The 13188-nt window shown below is 34.0% G+C and overlaps 1 protein-coding gene across 1 annotated transcript; it reads right to left on the bottom strand.

The window, feature by feature from the left end:
- Window positions 1-8799: 8799 nt before the first annotated feature.
- On the bottom strand, window positions 8800-9720 carry LOC308413949 (vomeronasal type-1 receptor 4-like; the record flags this gene model as incomplete). The annotated part of the gene is made up of 1 exon (XM_080909099.1): window positions 8800-9720. The coding sequence occupies one exon, from the start codon at window positions 9718-9720 to the stop codon at window positions 8800-8802; it is 921 nt and encodes a 306-aa protein (XP_080765225.1).
- Between the last annotated feature and the right edge of the window lie 3468 nt (window positions 9721-13188).

Genomic DNA, 13188 nt, shown 5'->3' with positions numbered 1-13188 from the left:
GCCCCTCTGACCTACATAAGCAATCATCATACATGTGGTACTTTCATCAAATTTTCAAAAACATAAAAGTAAACATTTAAAAAATGATACATACCTTTTCATTAGACAGATTTGTTCATGTAATATCAGTCGTTAATTACATTCAAGATTCTACTAACGAGAGGTACACAAAAGAGAAATATTTTCTTCCTCTATTGTTTATGGAGATAAAATATGAGTATGCCTAAAACATTATTGTGTTAATCACTGAAGAAATCCTTATTTAAGACCACTTCAAGTGGATTTTTGAATTAAGAAAGTATACATTTTATGTCTGTTTCTTTCTTATTGATATAAAAATTTTATATTCTCTGAAATTTTTTAAATGTAATATAATAATTTGATTAGTCATTCAAACTTAACAACTGTGTAAATGTCTGGTTCTGTAATTAGAGAGGCCCAGCGTCTTTCCATGAACATAACTGGAAAAAGAAGAGCAACAGAAAGTATCGTTTGCAACCTTAAAAAATGGGAACAAACATGGTGAAAGTCTGGCAACAAAATCATGTATAATTGCACAGGATGGAGATAATAGAGTATTTCCCACAGCACAAGGAGCCTCCACATGCAGTGAGTTGCTGACAAATGACTGCTATATAACCTGGAAACATAGCTATTTGTCCTGTCGGGAACAGGACACACTTCTTGGCTTCTGGTCCCCTAGTCTTTGGTGGAAAACTTCTCAGAGGATTCATATACAACATATTGGCAGTCCACAGGCTTGAGGAAAGGGCCAAAATAGGTCTCCCAAACTATGGGACACCTAGCTTTTGTGAGTCTTGAGGAATTGGGAGCAGAGTCAGGGGTGTGCAGTCTGGTGATGACATTTAGCCCAGGTCAAAGTAAAAGGGAAGCTCTGTCTCAGCTCAGGGCTGATTGTCCTGTGCTTGGCTTAGAGGCAGAGACCTTTGGCAGAAGACTTAGGTTACAGCTCAGTAGTCTTCACAGAGTCTTCCACATGGCTACCCACATCGAACCTTGATACAAGAGTCTGTAATTAGTTCTAAACAATTTATTGACTGTTTATGGAGAAAAATGGATGCATGCTTGTTTCTCAGAGACTGTCATGAGGTTAATTTCCTTTTACAGAGCAGAAAATTTTTCAAAGTTTACTTCCGGAGCTCTAATTATATAATTCTTAAAGATACAATCTAAAGTCCCAATACTTTTGAAAACTGCTATTATGAAAAGTTGTAAATAATAAAAATGCAAATAAAATATTAGGAATGGCTAATCAATAGAAATTAATAGTCAGTCAAACCCATAGTCATATTGGACACTACTCTCTTTCGTTACAATAAAATATTTTCAAGGTTATTCAGGTAGGAAATAGCTAAGAATAAAAAATAATTGATAATTCAGATATATTATGAATATTTTATCTTCAAAATTCTCAGATCCATAGAAATGACATTTAAGATTATTTCATTATAAAATGATCTTTAGACTTTGAGACAACTCTGCTCCTGTACCTCATTCCACTCTAAAGAAGATGATGAACATACAAAAACTTCATTTTACTTCAATTATGGCAAGCTAGTAACTGAGCAAAGAAAATGTCATGGTTCTACTATAGACAAATCTGTGTAGAAAGGGCAAACACACACAGAGAGAACTTAACTACCGAACTCTGCCAGGACAGATTAAGCAATTCTTCATAATTTTCTTTTTTTTTCTTTTTTAAAATAAGATACTCTGTATTTACATTGGAGATGTTATCCCTTTATAACACCCTGTACCATCCTTCCTTCCCTTCTTTTGGACTTCACAAAAGTGCACTCCATCTTGTTCAGCCTCTCCATCCCATTGCTATGGCATTCCCTACATTGGAAAAACATACCCTCTTTGAAACAAAAGTCCCTTCTCTCACTGATGCCAGACAATGTTATCTTCAGCTACATATGTAACTGGATCAATATGTCTCTCCGAGTGTACACAGAGGTTGGTATTTTACTTCATGGCAGTTTTGGAAGTGTGGTTGGTTGATAATATTGTTTTTCCCATAATGTTGCAACCCCCTTTCAGATCCTTAGATCTTTTCTTTAGCAATGTAACTGGAATACCCAAATTAAGACCGATGGTTAGCAGCAGGCATGCTCAGCTGTATCTATATGACTCTAGCATAGTCTCTGAGGGGGTATCTCTCTATCATTCCTGCCAGTAAGTACTTTTTCAGATCATTTATAGTGCTTAAATTTGGTGACTGCATATGTGGAAAATCCCCAGGTGAGGCAACATTTGAGTTATCTTTCATCAATCCCTGTTCCTCTATTTGACAATGGATTTTTCCCATGAGAGTTTGTGCTCTTTTCAAAGAATGACTGATGCATCCCCATTTTGGCCTCCTTCTTTTTGACCTTTAATTGTTCCTCGGGTTTTGTGTATTCAGAGCTTCTGGTGCTAGTATATGATTCTCAGTGAGTGCATACCATGTTTTAGGTTTTTTTTTTTTTTTTTTTTTTTTTTTTTTTTTTTTTTTTTTTTTTTTTTGTGACTGGGTTACCTCGCTCCAGATGATAGTTTCTAGTTCCATCAATTTTCCTCTAATATATCAGTACTCAATTGTGTAAATGTACTACACATTCTGTATCCATGAATCTGTTGATAGACATCTGGGTTCTTTCTAGCATCAGGCTATTAAGAATAAGGTGAAGCATGTGTCCTCACTACGTGTTGGAGAATTCATGGGGTATATGCTAAGGACAGAAATAGCTGGTTTTTCAGGTAGCACTATGTTCAGTTTTCTGAGAAATCACCAGACTGATTTCCAGAGTTATTGTAAGAGCTTATTACTTCCCAAGGGTGGAGCAGTGTTCCTTTTTCTCTAGATTCTCAGCAGTATCTGCCTTCAACTGAGTTTTTTAGATTAGCCAATTTAAGTGGTGTTAAGTGGAATCTCAGGGTTGTTTTGGTTAGCATTTACCTAATGACTTGAGATGTTGAACATTTCTTTAGGTAATTCTCGGCTATTTGGTGTTCCTCAACTGTGAATTCTTTGTTTAGCTCTGTACCAAATTTTTAATGGGATTATTTGATTCTCTGAGATTAGCTTCCTGAGTTCTTTGTATATATTGAATACTATCCCTCTATCAGATATAGAATTAGTAAAGATTTTTTTTCAATCTGGGGGCTGCTATTTTCTCTTCTTAACACTATCCTTAGCCTTCCAGAAGCTTTGCAGCTTCATGAGGTGCCATTTGTCCAATCTGAATCTTAGAGCATAAGCCTTTGTTGTTCTGTTCAGAGAAGCAAGGTCTCTGCAGATATCAATGAGCCATATCATATAAAATTATCAAATGTCTAGGCACATCCTCTCTTCTTAAGAATAGAGGAAGGCTAACTCAGTAGGAAAAAAGGGTTCTAAAATTTAGCAAAAAGTCAGAGACAGCTCTTACTCTACTGTTAGGTAACCTACAAGAATGCCAAGCTATATACCTCTAACATCATCAAAGAGCTTACCTTAGTTTAGGATCCCTAGTTGGGGTTTTATTTCTGTGAGCCCCTAATGCTCTATGTTAAATGATTCTGTGCATTTTCTTATGGTGTTGTTGATCCTTTGTTTCCTTTGCTACCTGTTTATTCACTTGCACAGGATTTTCTAAGCTCTGCCTAATGCTTGAGTGTGGGTCTTGCATGTGTTTCCATCAGTTGGGTTCAGCACCAATCTATGAGGATAGCAGAATATCATGAGTAGTACTCCATTGTGTAAATGTCCCACAATTTCTGTATCCATTTCTCTCCTGAAATACATCTGGGTTCTTTCTAGCTCCTGGCCACTAAAAACAGGCTGCAATGAACATGATTATGTGTTTTTATTTTATTTTGGAGTGTCTTTTTGCTATATGTCCAGAAGTGGTATAGCTCGATCCTCCGGGTAGCACTATGCCTAATTATCTAAAGAACCACCAGACTGATTTCTAGAAAACCATCTATCTGAAGTGTTGTAAATTACTTTTAATTCACTTTACCATATTATTATCATTTAGTGTAAATAACAAAAAATTACACAAATATATTCTAAAAAGCAATTATGAAGGGTGGGATGCAACATTTACCCATGAGTCTTTGTAGTGCTTAGTGTGTTTCTTGAAGAAGCATAGATGACACCAACACCCAACACTAAGCAATGCCATAGTCAGTATTAGAGATGATAGAGACATTCAAAATTGTGACCAAAGGTGATTTTAAGGCTAAATCCAAATAAATCCCATTAGCAAAATACACACATTCAGGCAAAGCATAAATATCCTGCAAAGAAAAACAAAATACTGCAAAAGGTTTTCAACTATAAACAAAAGAAAACAACAAGAAAACCACTTATATTTGCCAAGAAGCTTTAGATATTAGTGCACAGAAATGCAACACATATTGTGGTGATCTGCAATAGAAAAGCTTTTGCTGTCAGTAAGGACTGCATGCATGCTGCATAGGTATAGGAGCAGTAGATAAAATGTGTGGAGAACAGTTAGCAGACAGAAACCAGAATATTCCCGGTTACCACTTGAGTTCTTCTACATGAGCAACTCCTCCTTTCTTGTACAGTAGAAATTTACTAGTAGATGTGAACAAATATGAATCCATCAGTCTAAACCCATTACCTCTGTTTGCACATAATTCCCTTTCTCTGCCTAACTTAACATAATTTCACAAGGTAGATTTCCTTGCCTGTTACTGTCATTGTGGAATCAATTATTGGACAATATTTGAAGTTTTGGTGTCTCTTGTGTATACTATTGCATTGTAAAGCTTCTAACACTGGATATTATCACCTCCTATTTACTTAGTAGTTCTTGGAATATATTTAAAATTCTGAATGGGAACAGTGAAAACTATTAGTGTGTAACAAACCTTGCCCTGCTATGAGAATTTGAACTCCATCTGAGGGTTCCGAATGGTGAAAGGAAAAATTCAATTTTCATACAGGTGAGTAGTAACAGAAAACTCTTTGAAATACTGTGAGCTTTAGGTTTTTGTTTCTTCATAGTTGAAACTCACTCGCCTGTCACATGAGCTGCATTTTCTGAAATATAAGCACATATGGGTTGAAAACATATTTCAGTGGGTTAAAGTGTTTGAGGAAGAATTTTGATGACGTGAGTTTGGATATGGAAAACACATCAACTTAAGGTGCAAGAGATAAAGAAATGGCTGAGTGGTAAATAACTTTGTTACTTGTTCAAATGATCCAGGTTCAGTTCTTAGTATCCACATAGTAAGTCACAACTGCTGTCATTTCAGATCCAAGTATCTGTACCCCTTTCTGGCATGCAATGTCTTCTTTACACATGCAGTGCTAAGAAGACTAAGCTGGTTGCATGGTCTTGAAAAATATTTGGCAAACTCTGACTTTCCCAAAGCCTAAACATCCTTATAGATTTTTTTAAACTTATAACAGCCAAAATGACATACACAAATGTAGAACAGGCAATGAGTGACCTTTTCATAGTTTCTTCAAGCCACATTTTCTAAAAGATAGATTTTTATTATCATTCAATTGTCATTTATTCTGTATTAATCATTATGTAGTCCACTTCACATTGCTGTATGACTGGGCTTTCGTCCTAACATTTATAATTCTTCTTCCAGCTCAATGATCACTTGCCATAGACAACCACTTTTAAGCAAAGATGCCCTAAATATAATAGCTTTAATTGGGGCTGGGCTGTAAATGTATTGATGTGTCTTCAACAAAACTCATACCTGACTGAAACAAGTACAACACCTAGATTTTTCGTCACCAAGGCACACTGCCTCTACTTTTAGACACTTTACAGAAGCTCTCTATTGCAATTTGTGTCAGTCATGAAGTTCTCAGTTTAAAACAGAAAAATATAGAAAAGAAATGTAAAGGAAGAAAGAACAAAAATCTACCCAATTTAGTTAAATCATTTTAATTTGCACCAGACCACAGTCCCCACATAATATTTATTATCCACCATATTTCCCACAAAGGAAACACAGGTCCTTCTCTTGATGGATAAATATAGTTCACCTTCTCTCTTGTCTATATTGTGCTCAGAATCTTCTTGGGTGCATCCTGTTTTTTGCTTTATACCATTGACAATTGTTAGACCTTCTTCACTGAAGCATTTGGGATTCAATACTCTCTGAAAAACAGAAAAATTTTAAAACTATGAGATGAGCCACTATGTTGTAATTCTCTATTTGTAGTATTTCTCACTCATTCCTTAGCCCTTCCTGGCTCTGAACCTGACCCATTCTTTTACATGTGTCTGTGCTGACAGGAGTGCTTTTAAACTCAAGTAGAGATCCATTATACCATCTACATACTGATTAACTTTGAAATTACTTTATACTAATTATGTATCAGTGCAAACATGTCCAAAGCATGGAAATAAATAAAATCAAGCAATTAAATGAAGTAGGAAAAAAACATCTCTTTGAATCCACAGTCTCTCAAGGAGGTATGTTGTAGGAACAAACAGCCAAAGCTAAGAACATGAAGTTTGTTGCATGGTTTTGCTAAATGTGTAACAATTGAAAAAGTTTCCTCATGCCCAGACATACTTGAGGATTTTTTTAACTCTTAAGAACAACTAAAAACAGAGTCATAATGGAAAAAGATATGTTAGTCATTCTTCTTCTTTCTTCAAGCCACATTTTCTAAAAGACAGGTTAATTTTTCTGTGCAGTTGTCATTCATTATTTGTAGACTATGTTGTAATCCACTGAGTGTTTGTAAATTAATTTGTATGGATAGTTAAATGTGTAGCCTCTTATTTGGGGCTATTTTGCTATAAAACTTCCTGTAATTTGTTTATAATATACATCTATTTTCCTGTATTGGCTTAAGAGCAGATTATTGTTATTAGAGTACTCGAATACCTTTAATGTCACAGATGAACTTAGACTGTGTTCACATGTGTGGCAGTCCTCCTAAAGTTTAATAAATTTATCTCTACTTTCCTAACTTCTCCCAATTTCATATATTCTATTTTCTATAACTCATTGCAAGTCCTACTATACATATATCGAAAAGTATTTAAGGTTAATCTGTGCTTGGCTGATCTAAGGCCCATCCATTTATGAAAAACTGCCTTTCCCTGCTCAGAAGCCATAAGCAGTAACTATAAATCACCCTTTTTTGTTGTTGTTGTTGTAACTTAGACCTGGGACTCTTGCAAGAGTCAAGATGTTTAGCAATAAGTTCATAAAGCAGCTGAGTTTTCATGGAGGACCAAAGTACTTGATTGATCTGTGTTTAAGCACCATCCCCCTGAGTTGCTGGGGCTGGTTGTGATTGCTTGGAAGCAACTCAAAAAGCACATTGCATATATGCACATCCCTTTGGATATTTGGTAAATAAACATTATCATTTTACATTCAAGGTCATTCAGTAAATCTTTTAATCAATAATTTCACAGTGTCTTTAGAATATTTTTCCAGATGATAAGGAGGGAATTCTCAAAATCAAATGTTCTGTGATCAGTTCTTTGGACATTAAATGTTTTTCTGTAAATTTCAAAATAATATAATAACCTAGTATTGAGGAATTATCTCCATTTTTATTTTGTAGAAGAGGAAAATTCCCAGTGAAACTTTTTCAAATCTATTAAAGAAAACAAATGTATTATTGATATGAGATCCTAGAAGTACATTATAATATTGCATTATTTCATGATGTTAGCTAACAGAAAATATACATCACCTCATTGTATTTATTTAGTTATCCCACTGAATATCATTATTTAAATCTTTACTTTGTCTCAAAGTAAATATCACCTATTATTAAATGGAAAATTTTGGATATATTTACTGAAGAATATTGTTTTCACTGGAAAAGTTGTTGCATGACCTTTAACACAGAAGTCAAGTTATAGGTGCTGACAAGTATAAATTTGAGGCTAACCGGTGCTACAGATATACTTACTGGAGTGCCCATGAATTACAAAGCAAAACCTTATGTCTAATAACATTCTCCATAAATAATTAACATTTTTCATTTCTTTTTCCAAAGACAATGATTTGGAGTCAATTTTCAAAAAAGATTTTGTAAGACATATCATTACATCTTACGTTCAGGAGAAACAGTATTCAAAATTCATTAAAAGAAACAAATGAAAATATTTAAAAATTGGATTAAAAAGGAATCAAATTCTCAAATATATAAAGCACATTTTGCTTTAATATTTCTTTTGTTTTAAATTATATATGTATAATGGAGATGTTTGTGAGAGGGAGAGTTAGTATTCTCCAGAATGTTGTTATACCCAATAAATAATTCATAGAAATATGAAGCTTAAAAAGAAGGAAAGCCAGAATATAGATGGCTCAGTCCATCTTAGAAGGGAAAAGAAAACATTCACGAGAGGAAATACAGGGACATGTAGAGGAGTAGGGTTTGAAGAAAAGATCCTTCAGAGACTACAATACCTGTGGATCTAGCCTGTATGCAGCCACCAAACTCAAGCAATTTTGCAGATGCCAAGAAGTGAGTCTTCCATATATCTAACTCATTGTGATGAACAAAACTTTCAGATGGGAATGTCAGTAAAAGAAACCATTTCCTCTTTATTTGGCATTGTTAGGTATTTTGTCCAAGAAACAGGGAAGTTATATAACGCATCTATCTAATGCTTTCTCACAAATTACAACTCATTATTCCAAATAATAAAAGAGTCGTTTAAATGCAGATTAGTTTTTTCAAACTGTAGGTCTAGCAGTATATAAAAGATAAAAATATACAATAATGTATAAGAAAAGAAAGATGCCCAGGACTCATATCATATTTTGAGGAAGCTATCTCTTACCAAAGAAAGGAAAAAACAGACTGGAATTAAATTTCATATTGGTGATGAGAACAAAGGGGCAAAATATTGGAAAAAATATTTCTAGAAGTGTAAATATATTTACTCCCCATATCAGTGGATATTTTAAGCAAGATCTAATGATGGTCACAATGGAAGAAAATGAGTAAGATATGATAAATATAAACAGCAGGATGAGGATCGTTTGGGTGGCTCTGTCTTCTGGTGAGACTTTCAGAAATTGCTGAGCACTGTGGATGTGTTTGACGTGTCTCTTATGCTTGTAGAGGATAGTCACCATGGAGACACTTGAGCAGACCATGAGACCCAGACAGAAGACATCAGAGAAGCACAGTAATAATAGATACAATGTAGCTGCTACACTGCCAGAAGGAAAGGATAAACAGTACCCATAACTCAACCTGTTAGTTGCATTTTTCTTGTAACTGGGGCCTGATATTCTTAGTGGAGTCAAGATGTTTAGAAGCAGGTTCACAAGCCAACTTACTGAGCAGGAGGGACCAATGTACTTGGAGGCTCTGTATTTAAGCTTCATCCACCTTGAGTTTCTGGGGCTGATTGTGATTGCTTGGAAACAACTCAGTAGGCACATGGTATAAAGAGACATTCCCCTTGTTATTCTGGAAATAGACACAATCAATTTACATCCTATGTCATCTAAGAAATTCGTATACCCAAAACATGTCATTGTCTGTGGAAAACCTCTTAAGATGATAGTTAAGCAGTTGGCAATAGTCAAGTGCTCTATAATCAGGTCTTTGGGCATTAAATGCTTTTCTGTAAATATCAAAATGACATAATAAAATAGTATTGAGGAATTGCCACACACTCCCACTGTAATCTGGCAGAAGATACAAGTTTCTACTGCAAAGTTTCCAGGATCCATTTTCATTTCTATTAAAAAAAGAAAATAAAGTCTCTGAGCATGCATTATAAGTATGCAATATTTTGTGAAGTAAGTATAAATAAAGCATTCACAACTAGAGTGTATTTAAATAATTTTCTGTAAAACAGTCTGATTTATAAATTATATATTATATATTATTTTATGTAACTAGAAAATAGGATATGTTTACTCAAGTTTAAAATTTTCTCAGGACATTGTGGTAGGCATCATTAATTTGGAGTCAAAGGACAAATATAGACATAATTATTAATTTCTTCATACCCTGGTCTTTGGTGACTGTTCCAAAAATATTTTATACACACACACATATATTCATATTATTAAAATGTTTAATGTGTACTTTTTCTTTTGAAAAAATTCAATGTTTTGAAGTAAATTTGCAAATATGGAACATTTAAACATGACATTATTTGCAAAATTCCATGAAACAATTCAAAATTCATGAAAAAAAACCCACAAATATTTGAAATGTATAGTTTGAATGAGTGAAAAAAAAAGAGTATTTTAAATTTTATCCTGTTTTTAATTTAGTTTATGTTTGGAAGGTGGCATGTTTGTTTGATTGCTAGCATAGCCTAAAGGTTTGTTACCTGCCACAGCTGGATGTGCAGACACCATTAAGAGCTAGGAAATGAACACATGAGAAGTAACAGGAAGATGAACTCTTATATATTGCTCATTTCTCTACCCTAGAAATATTCAAAACTGAATTTGAAAAATACCTAAAATATAAAATAAGTTGAAATGGGTTCATAACTTGGATAAATTTCCATACAAATTCAGAATTGTCCAAAATGTGTGTAGAAAAAGGATCAAAATCATTTTTTGTTAAGGGACCACAGGGAGGGGATGAAAGTAAAAATTGCAAGGAGAGATCATCACATACTACATAAAAATATGTTAGTTTAAACAAATTACCTTAAATAAAAGCGAGAGTTAAAACAGCTTAGTATGTGGAGAACAATAACCTTGGTGCAAACTCCATAGCAAAGGAAAATATTGTAGAAATATAAAAAACAGTATTGTTTTTCTTCAACATAATTGAAGAGTAATCACAAAGTTCCAGTTTTGTTACTCAGTCACCTAGATGGTAGGTCATTTACTGTTGTTTACAATAATTACCAAGACCATACAAGGAATCTAGAACATACAAGTAAACAAAGCCACACAGGAAATGACCAGTATTGAGTCAGAAGGATTAAGGTATTCCATCAAATGCCTTCCTGAGTCACAGCAGTTCTCAAAGAATGTCAGGAAGACACACCCCTTTTTTTGAATGGTTGGTGTAACTTACTGATCAGATCTTCTGATCCTAAAAGAATCTGTGTACAATGTATATCCATATGTACAGTGGGATTATATTTATATTTTCTCCACTGGTCACAAATGTTAATGTTTATTTAATCTTAAACTAAATGCAAAAATTCTGAGGAAAATGTTAGCAATATGAGGCCTAGATGCAACAATACAACAAGAAGACAGAAAATGTGCCTAAAATTAAATAGTGGAACTGCATGTAGTTAAAAGCTTTCTGCACAAAAAAAAAAAAAAATGAAACTACCAACCAAGTTCTTATAACCTCCTGAATGGGAGAAAGACTTTGACTTCTGTATTTCACTAAGGAGCATAAAACCTACATGCATAAAGGCAAATAGATACAAACAATTTCTCTATAAACTTTCCAGCAAACAATTAGTTAAGAAAATAGGCAAAGATTGCTTTCAAACAAGGCACCAATGGGCAGTAAATGGTTCTTGATATTATTTGACATATTTACCTATCAAGTCAGTGCAAATTAGAAATTCTTTATGACAGTATTGCATGCCTTAGAATGATTAACATCGACAGAATAGATCATAATGCAGATTATGGTGTAGAAAAAGGAATCTTGATTTTGCAATGGAAGGAGGTTAACTCTTTTGTTCATTACAGAAATAAATATGAAGATTTGTCAGTAAAATGAAAAAGGATCGCAATATAACATGGCTGTATAAAATCTGGGCATATACCAAAAGAAGTGTATGTCCCCTCACAGAGACACTGAACATCCACGTTACCTGCATAAGTTAGAGCAGTAAAGAAATGAGGGTCATCAGAAGATAATTCAAGTGTGGTATAAATACAGAGCAGATTTGTAAATCTGTAAAGGAAAACATAATCATGAAGCTTTCAGGAATTACATGGGGTTCAATGAGTTTAGCAAGGTAACATAGACTTGGAGAAAATAAACCATCATTCTGTCTCAAACACTGATATGAATCATTGTCTTTCTATTTATGTAAGTGTGGAGAGTAAAATTTTTGGACAGTAAATCCAAAGAAGAAACCAAAAATGAGGAAAGAGACTTATTGGAAATCAAGCAAAGGAGGATGAAAGAAATGTATCATTAAAGTTAAAGAGATTATATACATATTATGTGTGTTTGTGTGTGTGTATGTGTGTGTGAGAGACAGAGAGAGAGAGAGACAGAGACAGAGACAGAGATACAGAGAAACAGAAAGACAGAAAAAAAGGGAAAGAGAAGGGGTAGGAAGAATAAAAGAGAAAAGTTTAAGAAGAGAATAAAATATAAATGTAATGGAAAAGAGTATGCTGAAATCTAATAATATAATGTATCCTAATTAAAATGTAGAAACCAAGCCAAATTTTTAAAAAAATGTAATTTTGTAGTAAATTTTGCTATTTATCGTCAATAAAATGTGAACAAGATGCAGTCAGTTCTTAAACATCTTAGGTACATTCTTGTCTTATTTGTCTTCTATAAGAACTGTGTTACACTGAAAGAAAAAAAAAAAGTGGACACAGAATTTCATGAATGAAAGCTGATTGCTCTTCCATTGAGCTACAATCCTACCCTTCTTATATGCATTTTATGTAGGTATGACAATTTGTAAAAGATGATATTTGTAATCCGTATTTTTTCTATTGTTCATACAGAGGCTCTTGACATTTTCTGCATAGAAATGCCTTGTTTGTGTCCCTGGAGTTTTCCTTGCAGATATATCACAAATGTTCATTTATTTTGCTTTATGGAAACTGCTTTAAATTGCATCAAATTCTCCTTAAAAGCTATGCATTTTAACAATTTACTTGAAATGCCTTATTAATTATTTGCCATAACAAAGAACTTTCTGAATGACACTCTAATGCTGTAGGTGACCTATGGAAAAAATAATAGCTTTTCTTATGAAAGAAGAATTGATGTTTCATCCATGAATTTCACTCCATAGTGTGAGTAAAAAAATTAAAATCAGAGTCTTAATGAAGGACCACTTGGATCCATGGCTCCAACAACATATATATCAGAGGATGGTTTATTTTGCATCAATGGGAGGAGAAACTCTTTGTCCTGTGAAGGCTCGATGCCCCTGTATAGAGGAATGCTGGGAAGAGGAGGCAGGAGGTAGTGGGTAGGTGGGTGGAAAGCACCCTCATAGAATCTAGGGGTGGTGA

This window comes from Micromys minutus, assembly GCF_963924665.1.
Source record: "Micromys minutus genome assembly, chromosome: 32".
Classification (NCBI taxonomy): domain Eukaryota; kingdom Metazoa; phylum Chordata; class Mammalia; order Rodentia; family Muridae; genus Micromys; species Micromys minutus.
This window is presented reverse-complemented; position numbering and strand designations above follow the sequence as displayed.